Source organism: Eriocheir sinensis, chromosome 61 (genome assembly GCF_024679095.1).
Source record: "Eriocheir sinensis breed Jianghai 21 chromosome 61, ASM2467909v1, whole genome shotgun sequence".
In the NCBI taxonomy this organism is placed as follows: domain Eukaryota; kingdom Metazoa; phylum Arthropoda; class Malacostraca; order Decapoda; family Varunidae; genus Eriocheir; species Eriocheir sinensis.
In genome coordinates, this window is record NC_066569.1 from 3306843 (window position 1) to 3323902 (window position 17060).

A 17060-nucleotide genomic window follows, 5' to 3' on the forward strand; every position below is an offset into this window, starting at 1 on the left:
GCAACACAACCGCATGAACCTGACTTACCGAAACACAAAATATAGATAGATAGACAAGTGAACACAATGATTCCAATACAGACTCACAACACATGAAACACACAAGGCTGACTGACTGACTGACACTGGCAACACAACCGCATGAACCTGACTTACCGAAACACACAAAAATAGCTAGACAGACATATAGTAGATGAACACAATGATTCCAATACTGATGCACAACACAAGAAACACACTGACTGACTGACACACTAGCAACACAACCTCATGAACCTGACTTACCGAAACACACACAAAACTAGCTAGACAGACATATAGTTGATGAACACAATGATTCCAATACTGACGCACAACACAAGAAACACACTGACTGACTGACTGACATACTAGCAACACAACCTCATGAACCTGACTTACCAAAACACACACAAAAAAATAGCTAGACAGACATATAGTAGATGAACACAATGATTCCAATACTGATGCACAACACAAGAAACACACTGACTGACTGACTGACACACTAGCAACACAACCGCATGAACCTGACCTACTGAAACACAAAAAAATAGCTAGACAGACAAATAGTAGATGAACACAATGATTCCAATACTGACGCACAACACAAGAAACACACTGACTGACTGACTGACTGACACTGGCAACACAACCTCATGAACCTGACTTACCGGAACACAAAAAAATAGCTAGACAGACATAGTTGATGAACACAATGATTCTAATACTGATGCACAATACAAGAAACACACTGACTGACTGACTGACATACTGGCAACACAACCTCATGAACGTTACTTACCGAAACACACACAAAACTAGCTAGACAGACATATAGTTGATGAACACAATGATTCCAATACTGATGCACAACACAAGAAACACACTGACTGACTGACATACTAGCAACACAACCTCATGAACCTAACTTACCGAAACACACACAAAACTAGCTAGACAGACATATAGTTGATGAACACAATGATTCCAATACTGATGCACAACACAAGAAACACACTGACTGACTGACATACTGGCAACACAACCTCATGAACCTTACTTACCGAAACACACACAAAACTAGCTAGACAGACATATAGTTGATGAACACAATGATTCCAATACTGATGCACAACACAAGAAACACACTGACTGACTGACTGACATACTAGCAACACAACCTCATGAACCTGACTTACCGAAACACACACAAAAATATTTAGACAGACATAGTTGATGAACACAGTGATTCCAATACTGATGCACAACACAAGAAACACACTGACTGACTGACTGACATACTAGCAACACAACCTCGTGAACCTGACTTACCGAAACACACAAAAAAAATAGCTAGACAGACAAATAGTAGATGAACACAATGATTCCAATACTGACGCACAACACAAGAAACACACTGACTGACTGACATACTAGCAACACAACCTCATGAACCTGACTTCCTGAAACACAAAAAACATAACAAACACAAGACAGCACCAACACCATCTATGCAATGCGCTGAGTACAATAACTTGGCCACTAATAGCTTCCTTTTTTAGCGTGTGGTTAGATGGAGTTATACAATAGTTTGGCCATCTTCCACTCTCTCTTTCCTCCATCTTACATCCACCCAAGCTTGCGGAAGATGGGAGGACGGCGAGCTTGTCAATGTGGATGAGCGGATGAAAATGGAGTCAGCTTGTGGTTAGGTGAAGTTGGGTGCATATGCAAAATTGAAACATAACTTCTTAATAATCATATCTAACTTACCAGGCTACCAGTGAAGGCCAAATCTGTGCCAATTGCAGTGGACGGGTTAATAACAGCTCTGGTTTTGCATGGTTTCTCTTATTCTCATTCTACTCATGTTCTCTTCTTCTCCATTTTTACATTTTATTCAACAGTCAGTGTTATTTATTGTACAAGACTTTGATCAGGCATGACTTAACCCGGTAGCAGCGACGGGCCAAATTTGTGGCTTTACCGTGTAGCAACGACAGGCCAAATTTGTGGCTTTACCGTGTAGCAACGACGGGCCAAATTTGTGGCTTTACCTTGTAGCAGCAACGGGCCAAATTTGTGGCTTTACCGTGAAGCAGCAACGGGCCAAATTTGTGGCTTTACCGTGAAGCAGCAACGGGCCAAATTTGTGCCATGATTTTAACCCCCCAAAATAGATGATACATAAAACTGATCACAAATGCTTTGATATATATTATGAAATGGTTTGTGTGAGGGGTGATTTTTTTCTCATTTTTCTTGCTTAGAGGGACCATTAAGAATCATGATCCCCGCTGCTACCGGGTTAAGTTAGGGTAAGAACATATATATTTAACCTAATGAACATAATAGGGTGGGCATGTATCACCTATTATACTACATTGCCAGAGGTCAGAAAAATCAGGGCGTTATCTTACAAGGCTGTTTAATAAGGCATGAGTTAAATTAGAGTAAAAAATGATGACCTAAGGAACATATGGGGTGAGTCAGTGTTGCTAATCGTACCATATCGCCCAAGTAAGAGATAAGAAAGTCAGGCTGTTATCTTACAAGTCTTACAAGTCATTTTGATAAGGCAGGAATGAAATTATAAGAAGATACACTTAACCTAATGAACATATGGGGTGGGTGAGTGTTGGTAATCATACTGTATTGCCCAAGTAAGAGATAAGAAAGTCAGGCTGTTATCTTACAAGTCTTACAAGTCATTTTGATAAGGCAAGATTTAAATTATAAGAAAACAAACTTAACCTAATGAACAAATGAGGTGGATAGGTGTCAGGCTGTTATCTTACAAGTCTTACAAGTCATTCTGATAAGGCAAGATTTAAATTATAAGAAAACAAACTTAACCTAATGAACAAATGAGGTGGATAGGTGTCAGGCTGTTATCTTACAAGTCTTACAAGTTGTTTTAATAAGGCAAGTTTTAAATTATAAGAAAACAAACTTAACCTAATGAACATATTGGGTGGGTGAATGTTGCTACTTGTTCTATATTCCCCAAAGTAAGAGAGAAGAAAGTCAGGCTATTATCTTACATGTCTTACAAGTTGTTTTAATAAGGCAAAATTTAAATTATAAGAAAACAAACTTAACCTAATGAACAAATGGGTTGGATGTGTCACTCATTGTACTTTATTGCCAGAGGTCAGAGAGGTCATGGGAATTGCCACAGGAGGTCACTGGGCTTAGGAATCAGGTCAGGTCAGGTCAGGTCATTGAAACTACATACATCCATCGTCAGTGTGTATCTAATAATAACAAATAATCTGAGACGTCAATAGGTCAGGTCAAGCCATCAGTAAATCATAAATAGGCCATAGGTTCAAGCCAGGTCATTAGTTAATCACCAGGTTAAGAGGTCAGGTCACTTTGGGTCAGTAGATCAGGAAGTTAGGTCATAGCAGAGGTCAGCTAACAAGGTAGTCCTGCAGTGGGTGTATCCTATTGTGCTATATATAGAGGTCAACATCAGGGCATGAATAAGTTAGGTCAGGTCAGGTTAGGTCACTTGGGAGGTCAGCTAACAAGGTAGTGACAAGGTGATGCTGTATAGAGGTCAACATCATTTATTTTATTACAATGCTCCCAAAGGTCAAGTTATGTCAGGCTAGGTCACTCAGGGAAGGTCAGCTAACAAGGGTAGTGACAAGGTGATGCTGTACAAAGGTCAACATCATTTTCTTTTATTACGATGTTCCCAAAGGTCAAGTTAGGTCAGGGCATGTTAGGTCGGGCTAGGTCACTCAGGGGAGGTCAGCTAAAAAAGTAGTGGTAGATAAAAAGGTGATGTTGTATAAAGGTCAACATTATTTTCTTTTAATTACAGTGCTCCCAAAACAAATCAGGTCAAGGTAGGTCACTCAGGGGAGGTCAAGGCCAACATCATTTTTTTTATTAGTGCTCCCAAATGTCAAAAACGGGGCATGAAGAAGTTACTAGGTCAGGTCAAGGTCAACATCATTTTTTTATTAATGCTCCCAAATGTCAAATCAGGGCATGAATAAGTTACTAGGTCAGGTCAGGTCAGGCTAGGTCAAGGTCAACATCATTTATTTTATTTTATTGGTGCTCCCAAATGTCAAATCAGGCCATGAATAAGTTACCAGGTCAGGTCAGGTCAGGCTAGGTCACTCGGGGGGTCAGCTAACAAGGTAGTCCTGCAGCGGGTGTATCCTATGGTGCTGTATGGAGTCCAACACCCACTTTTCAGAGACGTGGGTGACCAGGCTGCTGTGTGTGGTTTTGTGTCGGGTGCCGGGTGACATGGGACCGCTGCCGATGACGACCCTGGCACTGCGCACTCTGGAGACCAAGGAGGCGCCACACAGCTCCAGCAACTCCTGTGTGTGGGGGGAGGATGTGCGTGAGTGTGTGAGGGGGTGAAAGAGGGAAGGTAGGAGAGGGGGAGGGTGTGTGTGAAAACGTAGATGTATGGGGTGAGTGAGTGCAGAAGAGAGGGAGGAAGTGAAGGAAAGCATGTGTGTGGGGTGGAAATAATGCCTGTGTGTGGTGAGTGAATGAGTGAAGGTGAGAGAGGGAGGAAGGGAGTGAAGGAAGTGAGGGAGGAAGAGGATGAAAAGGTGTATATGAGTGAGGGAGGGACAGAGGGAGGATGTGAATGAATGAGGGAGGGAGGGAAGGAAAGAAGGAGGGAGTGAAGGAGTGAAAGAGGGAGGAAAAGAGGGAAGGAAGAAGTGACTGAGGAATGAAGGAGGGAGGAGGAGGGAGGAAAAGAGAGAAGGAAGGAATGAGAAGGAGTGAAGGAGGGAAGTTCTTCTGTGATATTCAAACAGGTTAAGATACATGCCACTGATAAAACATAAATTCATCCTTCCCATAAACAGTACATATATATTTTCTAACATATATTTACACTGAGTATGACATGAAGGTAGTAGTTGCATTGGTATAGTGAAACAAGGCGAGTCCGTTGTTGAGTTGGCTTTTGTGGGTCCTTTCCTCCCCTCTGCTCTGCCACATACCCCCAACACCTATCTCTTCCCCTCATATGTTGGCTATAGGTAACATATGAGAGGAAAAAATAAGGCTGGTATTTTAAGACACCTTCGCTTCTCACATCAACAATTTCTAAAGGTCAAAGAGTGGATCAGTCACGTTCTAATGAGTGTTTCCTTTGGTTCACGGTACAGAAGGGTCAGACTACCACCAGGCTCTTAAAACTGCTACTGGAAATGCCCAAAACTCCTACGAAAGCCTTGTCAAATATGCGTTTCTTAGGTTCACGGTACAGAAGAAGGGTCAAACTACCACCAGGCTCTTAAAACTACTACTGGAAATGCCCAAAACTCCTATGAAAGCCTTGTCAAATATGCATTTCTTAGGTTCACGGTACAGAAGGGTCAAACTACCACCAGGCTCTTAAAACTACTACTGGAAATGCCCAAAACTCCTATGAAAGCCTTGTCAAATATGCGTTCTTGGGCGGTGAAATGTCTTGTAATACGACCCTAAGTGTTGGAACTGTGTAAGGACCAGTGGAAGCCAACGCCACAATAGACTCGCCAATCAGGTTTTACAATAGCAAGGAATTACAACGGAAAAATACTGATAAGAAACTGTGCATATTTATCATTGTCGAATTACGAAATAAACTTTTATATATCATATCCCAAGTATTTGTCACCCCAACATGAGGCTTCTATATACCACCGTGTGTCAGATTGATATGCGGCCACTTTCAGAGTCACAGCAATCGACGCTATAGTTTTCCACGTGAAACTGGCCTATGGGGTAGTGGCGGCTGCAGAGGAAGCGAGAGGTGTTGAGAGTGTGTGGTGAGGTGCAGGGCTAGGCTAACCCCGCAGCTGCCACTACCCCATCGGCCAGTTTCACATGGAAATAATATAGCGTCGATCGCCTCCATTGGTAACGATCAAAACAAACAAAATGACTGTGAATGCGGCCCATAAACAAATGAGTAATGTAACTTATATACTACAAAATAACTATTGCATACATTAGTGTCCCAAATTACCCAAGACTGAAGAGTGCAATTTGTGATTAATGAAAAAAATAAAATATATACAATTCTCTCTCTCTCTGTACATGTATGATGCAACACCCTCCCCCAACCACCACCACCAGCACCTCACCTTAAGCTGGGCCGAGGGTGGGGTGCAGCCGTCCAGGACACACACCCTACCCACCCCAGAGAAGAGGGTGTGCCGATACGAGCTGCCCTGGGCCTGCCGCTGCTTCCGACACACCTAGAATAATAATAATAATAATAAGAGTTTTGTTTTGCCCAGCGGTATATTAAGGAAGGAGAGAGGTATGAAAAAGGGAGGAAGGAAGAATGAAAGAATTAAAGAGAGGGAGAGAGAGAGAAAGAGATAGTGTTAATATGAGAAAGGGAGAAAGGAAGAATGAAAGAATTAAAGAGAGGGAGAGAGAGAGAAAGAGAGAGTTAATATGAGAAAGGGAGGAAGGAAGAATGAAAGAATTAAAGAGAGGGAGAGAGAGACAGAAAGAGAGAGAGTTAATATGAGAAAGGGAGAAAGGAAGAATGAAAGAAGGAAAGAGAGGGAGAGAGAGAGAAAGAGAGAGCACCTACCTTAGCAGCAGGGGCAAAGGTACCCAGCTCAAAGGGTTCCTCAGGCGCCCATTCACGGCCCTCCAGCGATCGGTAGACCCACGACACATCCACCACCCAGCAGCCACGCGCGATGGCGAGGAGGAGATTTAGAGTGCGTCGCTCCTCCCCACACACCACATGGGACGTCCGATGGTCCACGCCCTCACCCACCTTGAACCGCCCCAGCTTGCGGATGATGGGGATGACGGTGCGCTTGTCACTGTGGATGTGTGGATGAGAGGTGGATTTAGTATATGGTTAGGTGGAGTTATAGAGTAGTTTGACCTTCTTCCAATGCGGATGATGGGAGACGGTGCGTTTGTCAATGTGGATGAGTGGATGAGAGGTGGATTTAGCATGTGGTTAGGCGGAATCAGAATAGTTTGGCCATCTTCCACTCTCTCTCTCCTCCTTATTACATCCACCCAAGCTTGCGGATGAGGGGATGATGGTACGCTTGTCACTGTGGATGTGTGGATGAGAGGTGGATTTAGCATGTGGTTAGGTGGAGCTATAGGATAGTTTGGCCATCTTCCACTCTCTCCTCCATCTTACATCCACCCCTAACATGTGGATGATGGGAGGACGGCGAGCTTGTCAATGTGGATGAGTGGATGAGAGGTGGAGTCAGCTTGTGGTTAGGCGAAGTTGTAGAGTAGTTTAGCCATCTTCCACTCTCTCCTCCACCTTACATCCACCCCTAGCTTGCGGATGATGGAGGGATGGTGCACTTGTCAATGTGGATGAGTGGATGAGAGGTGGATTTAGCGTGCGGTTAGGTGGAGCTATAGAGTAGTTTAGCCATCTTCCACTCTCCTCCACCTTACATCCACCCAAGCTTGCAGATGATGGGAGGACAGCGAGCTTGTCAATGTGGATGAGTGGATGAGAGATGGAGTCAGCTTGTAGTTAGGTGAAGTTGTAGAGTAGTTTAGCCATCTTCCACTCTCTCCTCCATCTTACATCCACCCAAGCTTGCGGATGAGGGGAGGACGGCGAGCTTGTCAATGTGGATGAGTGGATGAGAGGTGGAGTCAGCTTGTGGTTAGGTGAAGTTGGGTGCATATGCAAAATTGAAACATAACTTCTTAATAATCATATCAAACTTCTAATTTTTATATATACACAAATTATTGACATTGTACTGAACTTCCTTACAATCTAACTTCTCAATATCAACTTAACTTCTTCATTTTAAATATATACAAATTATTAACACTAAACATAACTTCTTTAATACATTCTAACTTCTCAATATCAACCTAACTTCTTCATTTTAAATATATACAAATTATTAACACTAAACATAACTTCTTTAATACATTCTAACTTCTCAATATCAACCTAACTTCTTCATTTTAAATATATACAAATTATTAACACTAAACATAACTTCTTTAATACATTCTAACTTCTCAATATCAACCTAACTTCTTCATTTTAAATATATACAAATTATTAACACTAAACATAACTTCTTTTATACTACCTAACTTCTTGATATCAACCTAACTTCTTCATTTTAAATATATACAAATGTTTGACACTACATAACTTCTTTAATACTATCTAACTTCTCAATATCAACCTAACTTCTTCATTTTAAATATATACAAATTATTAACACTAAACATAACTTCTTTTACACTATTTAACTTCTCAATATCAACCTAACTTCTTCATTTTAAATATATACAAATTATTAACACTAAACATAACTTCTTTAATACAATCTAACTTCTTGATATCAACTTAACTTCTTCATTTTATATATCTACAAATTATTAACACTAAACATAACTTCTTTAATACTATATAACTTCTCAATATCAACCTAACTTCTTCATTTTAAATATATACAAATTATTAACACTAAACATAACTTCTTTAACACTATCTAACTTCTTCATATCAATCTAACTTCTTCATTTTAAATATATACAAATTATTAACACTAAACATAACTTCTTTAATACTATCTAACTTCTTCATATCAACCTAACTTCTTCATTTTACATATATACAAATTATTAACACTAAACATAACTTCTTTAATTAATACTCTCTAACTTCTTCATATCATACCAATAACTTCTTCATTCCATACACAGATCAACATTATACTTAACTTCTTTAATATCTAACTTCCTACGACAACCCCTAACTTACCTAACCTCTTAATTCACTATCTAACTCCTTTATATTTCACCTAACTCATTATACACAACTTAATATCAAACCTAACTCATTCACATTATACAAACCTCTATTCACCATGTACATAAGTGAGGTATTATTATAAGTAACATTGGTGGTTGGTATGTATGTATGTATGTTGATAGTATGAAGCAGAATTTTTATAAGTACCGTGTAAGTAATTTTTCAACATACTATTACACCTAACTCATTTACATCATACAAACCTCTACTTCCATGTACATAAGTGAAGCATTATTATAAGTACATTGATGGTCGGTATGTATGTCCGTATGTTGATAGTATGAGGCAGGATTTTTATAAGTAACGTTAAGTAATTTATGTTTTCCAGGTGGTTAGTTTAGGCGAGAGATTGTTCTTGTATTACGTAAGTTTCAGAAGAATTTTTATAAGTAACGTCAAAGTAATTTCTGTTTTCTAGATGGTTAGTTTAGGCGAGAGATTGTTCTTGTGTTGCGTAAGTTTCAGAAGAATTTTTATAAGTAACGTCTAAGTAATTTATGTTTTCCAGGTGGTCAGTTTAGGCGAGAGATTGTTCTTGTATTACGTAAGTTTCAGAAGAATTTTTATAAGTAACGTTAAGTAATTTATGTTTTCCAGGTGGTTAGTTTAGGTGAGAGATTGTTATTGTGTTGCGTGGGTTTCAGAAGAATTTTTATAAGTAACATTAAGTAATTTCTGTTTTCCAAGTGGTTAGTTTAGGCGAGAGATTGTTATTGTGTTGCGTGGGTTTCAGAAGAATTTTTATAAGTAATGTCTAAGTAATTTATGTTTTCTAGGTGGTTGGTTTAGGCGAGAGATTGTTCTTGTGTTGCGTAAGTTTCAGAAGAATTTTTATAAGTAACGTCTAAGTAATTTCTGTTTTCCAGGTGGTTTGTTTAGGCGAGAGATTGTTCTTGTATTACGTAAGTTTCAGAAGAATTTTTATAAGTAACATCTAAGTAATTTCTGTTTTCCAGGTGGTTAGTTTAGGTGAAAAATTGTTATTGTGTTGCATGGGTTTCAGAAGAATTTTTATAAGTAACGTTAAGTAATTTCTGTTTTCCAGGTGGTCAGTTTAGACGAGAGATTGTTCTTATGTTACGTAGATTTCAGAAACACAGCAAAAATACCTGTAAGTCAACATCCCAGAGAACATGGAACACACATACATTGATACATGATACATAATATACATAGATATGGATGCCTAGTGTTCTGATAGTGTGTGTGTGTGTGTGTGTGTTGGGTGTATATATGTGTGTGTATGTTGTTCTTCGTAGGGGCAGTAGGATATGATGTTAATCGCAGTGTTAGTATGAAAGGTTATGTTGGAGTAGTGTTAGTGTGTGTGAGTATGTATTATGTCATGTAGCGTTACTGTGTGTGTGGGTATGTTGGCATCTCTAGTGTGAGTGTGTGTGTGTGTGTATAGGACGTTGATAGCAGTGTTAGTGTGACTGGTTATGTTGGTATCTGAAGTGTTACTGTGTATAAATGTGATGTTTTTTTTTTTTTTTTTTTTTTTTTTTACAACAAAGGAGACAGCTCAAGGGCACAAAAAAAGGAAACAATAATAAAGAAAAGCCCGCTGCTCGCTGCTCCTACAAAAAAGAATCAAAAGAGGTGGCCGAAAGAGAGGTCAATTTCGGGAGGAGAGAGAGAGAGTGTGTGTGTGTGTGTGTGTGTGTGTGTGTGTATCTGTAGTTTTATCTTGAATGGGTATGTTGTAATTTATAGTATAGATGTGATGTTATTTTCTTATGTTATTCGGAGAGAGAAAAAGAGGTTGTGAGTGACAGGTCATCTTTTATTATGGCCACTCAGCCTTCATCCTTAAGCTAACAGAACAGCGTGCAATACATTCCCACTCACAGACAAGAGAGGGCAAATTTATTTTCCTCCGGTGGTCATTTCGCTATAAAAAAAAGAGGAAAATGGCGAAGGTGGAGCCACGAAAAGTCTATTAACCCTCTCATGCACCGTAAGTTTCCAATAAGTTTCTGTTCCACTCACCAAGCATTTCCCAGGCCCGACCGGCCTTTTTTTGCCTCCGCAATACTCTACATTCCCGGTTGTATTTCACCCTCACAAATATATCGTACCCCAATAAATTTGGTATCAATGGCTTCATAAAGACTTGCACTAGAACATGCACAAATAAAAATAGAGGAAAATATAATATATAAACAATACAGACTTGTTTCAAGTCTCCATAGACAACAAATCCTAAGTACCAACTCTACCCAACTCGCTAGCTCGAAATATATATTTCGAAGCGGAATTTAGTGAGAATTCTTATGGTATCCTCAAAATCCTCATATGCCTATTAGTTCCCGAGTTACACCGAGAAAACTGTATTTTTTTCCTCTCCCGTCAGAGTAGCCTAACAACTAAAAATCGCTCAAAGCTCCTCATCTACGCTCCATAGAAAGGTTGCCATATGTTGCCATTAAGAAATTTACCCCAACAAATGATGCTCCCAAATTTGACGCATTTTCACCGAAAACTTAATTTTTCATCAATTTTTTGAAGTTTATGACGTATTTTGCGTCATCGTGCGCCAGGACCTTTTACCCTTGATGACGCAAAATGCGTCATCGTGCGCGAGAGGGTAAATCCTCAAGGTATTCTTTTTGTCTCTGATTTTCTATCAAAGGTCAATTCACTAAAACAGAGGAACATGTTTGAAGTAAAGGAAAATGTCAAAGGTGAAGCCACGAAATGTTTATTAAGGATGGAGTAATTTTTTGTCTTTAATTTTCCATCAAAGGTAAATTCACACACAAAAAAAGGTGAACATGTTTGAAGCAAAGTCCAATTTTTTACTCATCAAACATCATAAAGAATTAAATCTATCACAAAACAAAAGGTATAAAACATGCTTGAGGCGTACAAACACTCGCCCTATAAATTGCCGTTCCTCAATGCAACACAAAACACAAAATAAAGCAAGGAATCACACTGAAAAACACTTCCATCATATTAATACAGGAATGAGTTGACGTGATGTGGAGTCAGCGTCAGTGTGTGTGTGTGTGTGTGTGTGTGTGTGTGGAGTATAGAAACAGAGGGATCGATATAAAACACAAAATAAAGCAAGAAATCACACTGAAAAACACTTCCATCATATTAACACAGACTAGGAATGAGTTGACGTGATGTGGAGTCAGCATCAGTGTGTGTGTGTGTGTGTGTGTGTAGAGTATAGAAACAGAGGGATCGATATAAAACACAAAATAAAGCAAGGAATCACACTGAAAAACACTTCCGTCATACTAAAACAGACTAGGAATGAGTTGACGTGATGTGGAGTCAGCGTCAGTGTGTGTGTGTGTGTGTGTGTGTGTGTGTGTGTGGAGTATAGAAACAGAGGGATCGATATAAAACACAAAATAAAGCAAGGAATCACACTGAAAAACACTTCCGTCATACTAAAACAGACTAGGAATGAGTTGACGTGATGTGGAGTCAGTGTGTGTGTGTGTGTGTGTGTGTGTGTGTGTGTGTGTGTGGAGTATAGAAACAGAGGACTCAGTGTTCGTAAAGTTGATTAATTGGTAAAATAAGAATGCTAAAGAAGATGAAGAACAAAAAGAAGAGTGACATGAGAGAAGATAAAGCAAGGAAAACAAGATCACTAAACAAAGAAGATGAAGAACAAAAAGAAAGAGTTGATAAGGCAGAGTTAGTGAGTAGTGTGAAGTTAGTGTTTGGGGACTGTCATGAGCATAGATTAGGATAAGGAGAGTTAGTGTACCGAGTGTAGAGTTAACATTGAGACGGTGACAAGGGTAAATAAAATAGTTAGTGTTTACAGACAGTGGCATGAGTGAATGAAGAAGAGTTAGTGTTTACAGACAGTGGCATGAGTGAATGAAGAAGAGTTAGTGTTTAGAGACAGTGGCATGAGTGAATGAAGAAGAGTTAGTGTACGGAGACAGTGGCATCAGTATAAATAAATAGAGTTATCATACAGCACATCACCTCACCTTGAATGCAGACTAGTAAGGCAGAGGAAGGATGACGGCCCAGACACCCGACGCTGGCCGTTCCTCCGCGCACCCTTCTTCGGCACGGGGCGGCCTGCACACCCCATCTTGAACTCCTCTGTCGATCTCCGTGGCCTCGGCAGAAGCTCGAGTCGCGGTTCCACAAACACGTTATCCTCCCCTACCGTTGACGTCACGACCTGGCCCTCGGATTCACCTGACCTGACTCGACTCGACGGTTCGCCTCTCTGTGACTCCGTTTGTGCATTCGGTGAGGTTGTTTGGGTGAAGAGTTCTCGGTTGTGGCATCTCGTTCTTGCCTTTTTGGGTGGAGGGTGGAGGATGTCGGTGTACGGGCCGTTGCGTCGGTCCTTGGGGTTCGGCGTGGATGGTTGTATGAGGTCTTGGGACGGCGTAACATCCTCGTCAAGGCACATGAGACGACGTCGCCCGCGCTGTGTCCCGAAGCCTTGCGAGAGGAGAGGGAAGTCACGCTGGGATGCTGGGATCTCAACCTCCCTTCCCTTCACTTCCTCTGTCGGTGAGGTCTTCTGCTTCCCTTTGCTCATATCCCAAGAGTTTACACTGCTAACCTCCCTGCTACTGCTTGATATTCCTGCTTTCCATCCTGCTTCCATTCCTGTCGGTGAGGTCTTCTGCTTCCCTTTGCTCATACCCCAAGAGTTTACACGGCTAACCTCCCTGCTACTGCTTGATATTCCTGCTTTCCGTCCTGCTTCCATTCTTGCCGGTGAGGTCTTCTGCTTCCTGTCGCTGATACCCCAAGAGTTTACACTGCTAACTTCTTCTCTGGTACTGCTTGATCCTCCTGCTTCCCCTGTATCCTCCCTCAATCTGCTACTGCTGCCGCTTGACATTCCTGCTTCTTCCGTTCTTGTTCCGCTCTCTGGATGTGTTTCGTTACGTCCCACAGCAGTTTTACATTCAGGAGAGTTGTCGTACTTTCGTCTTTTCTGCACTCGGTCTTCTGGAGGGGAGTTTTGCGACCCTAGACCTCGTAGTATGTCCCCAGGGCTGTCTTGGGGTCTGGATGCGAGCCTTAGGGACTGTCTTCTCAAGGGGATGTCTATGGAGGAGGATGTGGAGGAGGTGGATGGATGTGGTTGTGGATCTTCTCTTTCTCTTTTTCTCTTCATTGGTGTGGTGGAGTTGGTGGTGGTGGTGGTGGTATGTGGTTGCATGTGGAGTGGTTGTATATGTGGTTCTCCTTCTCCACTTCCTCTTTCTCTTTTTCTCTTCACTGGTGTGGTGGAGTTGTTGTTGGTGGTGGTGGAGGGATGTGGTTGCATGTGGAGTGGTTGTATATGTGGTTCTCCTTCTCCTCCTCTTTCTCTTTTTCTCTTCATTAGTGTGGTGGAGTTGTTGTTGGTGGTGGTGGAGGGATGTGGTTGCATGTGGAGTGGTTGTATATGTGGTTCTCCTTCTCCACTTCCTCTTCTTTCTCTTTTTCTCTTTCCTGGTGTTGTGGTGGTGGTGGTGGTGGTGGTGGTGACTCTGGTGTTGTTCCGAGCAGTGATGAGTCGTTTAGGTGAGTCCCCCTTCTCCGACTCACCCTCCTGACCCTCTGTCCCGAGTCTCATCAATATTGACTCAACGTTCAACTCCAGACTCGGCGACGACTTAGACTCATCGCTCTCCGCTGGGTCCTCCTCCTTCCTCGGCCGTGACTCATGACTCGTGGTGGAGGCGAGTCGCTGGTGCTGTAAGGTGGCTGACTCGCCCTCATTCACCACCTCCACGCTCGGCCTCTGGGAGGATGAGTCGCTTCCGTCGAGGTGGAGTTTGATGCTTCCGTCGTCTGAGATGTGGAAGTCGTCTTCGTTCCGCTTTCTATGACTAACAGCATCACAACTTGTCTCTTTCTCGTTCTCTCTCTCTTCCTTGTCTGTTCTCCTAGCCTCCTCCTCCTCCTTTTCTCTTCTTCCTGGTCCTTCTCCTTCTTCCTCCTCCTCCTTTTCTCTTCTTCCTGGTCCTTCTCCTTCTTCCTCCTCCTCCTTTTCTCTTCTTCCTGGTCCTTCTCCTTCTTCCTCCTCCTCCTTTTCTCTTCTTCCTGGTCCTTCTCCTTCTTCCTCCTCCTCCTCCTTCTCCTCTGCTATCCTCCTGCCACCCTTCTGCCCCGACATGTACCTGTTTGGGAAGAAAAGAGAAATAGATACAAATATATATAAATGGAGTTATCTATCCATCCATCTCTATTCCCAACACCCTGCTGCCTCCCTGGACGTTCCCTCTAGGGGGTGGCCGCAGCAGAAGTGTCTCCATCTCTCCCTGTTCTGGCACTCCCTCTCTGCACATTCAACACAGTCTGACACCCCCTCCCTCAATCCTTCCATCTCTCCCTGTTCTGGCACTCCCTCTCTGCACATTCAATCCTGTTACTCCCAACTCTCTTGCCCTATTGATCCACCTCACAGTCTGACATCCCCTCCCTCAATCCTTCCATCTCTCCCTGTTCTGGCACTCCCTCTCTGCACATTCAATCTTGTTACTCCCAACTCTCTTGCCCTATTGATCCACCTCACAGTCTGACATCCCCTCCCTCAATCCTTCCATCTCTCCCTGTTCTGGCACTCCCTCTCTGCACATTCAATCCTGTTACTCCCAACTCTCGCACTCCAGTACTCACTCACCCTATCAGTCCACTTCACAGTCTGACACACCCTCCCTTACACACCTTCATACTCATCACATGTCCGAACCACCTCAGCGCACCATGCCTCACCCACTCCACCACTCCGCGATCCACTCCATTTGCTGTCACACCCATACCCAACCGCTCATACACGCTTTCACTACTTTCCACATCCCATCCTGAAACACCACATGCACACCTGATATAACCCATTTCCACTGCACGTACACACACACACACACACACACACACACACACTCTCACCTTCTGTACAACCTCTGGGCAAGTGGGGTACATATGTCCTCTGATTCTGACTCCTCCTCCTCCTCCTCCTCTTCCTCCTCACAGGTCGAGTTGCCGTTGACCTTATAGCGCGGGGAGAGCAGGTGACCAATGCCGAACAGGGGGGAGTTGATGTCCTGGGGGAGAGAGGGAGTGAGAGGGAGAATGGGAGAAGAGTGAGGAGGAGTGTTAGTGTGACAGGGAGAACAGGAGAAGAGTGAGGGGCAGAGGAAGGGAGAAGAGTGAGGAGGAGTGTTAGTGTGAAAGGGAGAACAGGAGAAGAGTGAGGGGCAGAGGAAGGGAGAAGAGTGAGGAGGAGTGTTAGTGTGACAGGGAGAACAGGAGAAGAGTGAGGGGCAGAGGAAGGGAGAAGAGTGAGTGTTAGGACTGTTAGTGTGACAGGGAGCAGTGTAAGAGATGAATGGAGCAGAGAATGAAGGAATAAGAAAATAATACACTAGAAAAAAGAGCATAATGGGATATAAAATAGGAGAGAAGGAGGGAGGAGAGGGAAGGAAGGAGGAAGAAAAACACACAAGAAGAAAACAGGAAAAAGAAAAGAATGGAAGAAGAGAATAAGACAAAACAGAAGTGAAAGAAAACAGGAAAGGAAGAAAGAAGGACCAGAAGGAGGAAAGAAACAAGAAGAAAACAGGAAAGGAAGAAAGAAAACAGGAAAGGAAGAAAGAAAACAGGAGAGGAAGAAAGAAAACAGGAAAGGAAGAAAGAAAACAGGAAAGGAAGAAAGAAAACAGGAAAGAAAGAACGAAGGACCAGAAGGAAGAAAGACAGACACAAGAAGAAAACAGGAAAGGAAGAAAGAAAACAGGAAAGGAAGAAAGAAAACAGGAAAGGAAGAAAGAAGGACACAAGAATAAAACAGGAAAAATGGAAGAGTGGACAAAACAGAAATGAAAGAAGGAAGAAAAACAGACAAAAGAGAAGGAAGAAAGAGAGACAAAAGAAGAAAACAGGAAAGGAAGAAAGAAAACAGGAAAGGAAGAAAGAAGGACCAGAAGGAAGAAAACAGGAAAAATGGAAGAGTGGAAGAAGAGAATAAGACAAAACAGAAGTAAAGGATAACAGGAGAGGAAGAAAGAAGGGCATGAAGACAAAACAGAAGAGAAAGGAAGGGAGGACTGATTAGAAAGTCCTTCCCATCCTATTTTCTTCCTCTTCTTCCCCTTCCTTCCCCATTCTTTCTACCATCCATCTCTGTATCCCTCTACCATCCATCTTGCCTTCCTTTCTCCCCTTGTTCCCTCCTTCCTCCTTCCCTTACTATCCCAACCCTACTCTCATCTTCATCCTC

At 42.1% G+C, this 17060-nt stretch overlaps 3 protein-coding genes across 3 annotated transcripts in view; 2 read left to right on the forward strand and 1 right to left on the reverse strand.

Annotated features, from left to right (window-relative positions):
* Nucleotides 1–5655, forward strand: part of LOC126986144 (GATOR complex protein NPRL2-like) — a 95644-nt gene extending 89989 nt beyond the window's left edge. The window contains 1 exon segment of the mRNA XM_050842036.1: nucleotides 4241–5655. The gene's annotated coding sequence lies outside the window, so the exon portion shown is untranslated.
* LOC126986143 (GATOR complex protein NPRL2-like) overlaps nucleotides 1–5655 on the forward strand; it is a 95573-nt gene extending 89918 nt beyond the window's left edge. Inside the window, exon 9 of the mRNA XM_050842035.1 lies at nucleotides 5269–5655. The gene's annotated coding sequence lies outside the window, so the exon portion shown is untranslated. The remainder of the gene's footprint in view (nucleotides 1–5268) is intronic.
* LOC126986008 (uncharacterized) overlaps nucleotides 1–17060 on the reverse strand; it is a 109128-nt gene that overhangs the window by 80255 nt on the left and 11813 nt on the right. The window contains exons 7-12 of the mRNA XM_050841694.1: nucleotides 15731–15885; nucleotides 14264–14961; nucleotides 12814–14158; nucleotides 6605–6845; nucleotides 6144–6257; nucleotides 2633–4370 (exon numbers count right to left, since the gene is read on the reverse strand). Coding sequence (XP_050697651.1) covers nucleotides 4170–4370; nucleotides 6144–6257; nucleotides 6605–6845; nucleotides 12814–14158; nucleotides 14264–14961; nucleotides 15731–15885 — 2754 coding nt within the window. The 3' untranslated portion in view covers nucleotides 2633–4169. The remainder of the gene's footprint in view (nucleotides 1–2632; nucleotides 4371–6143; nucleotides 6258–6604; nucleotides 6846–12813; nucleotides 14159–14263; nucleotides 14962–15730; nucleotides 15886–17060) is intronic.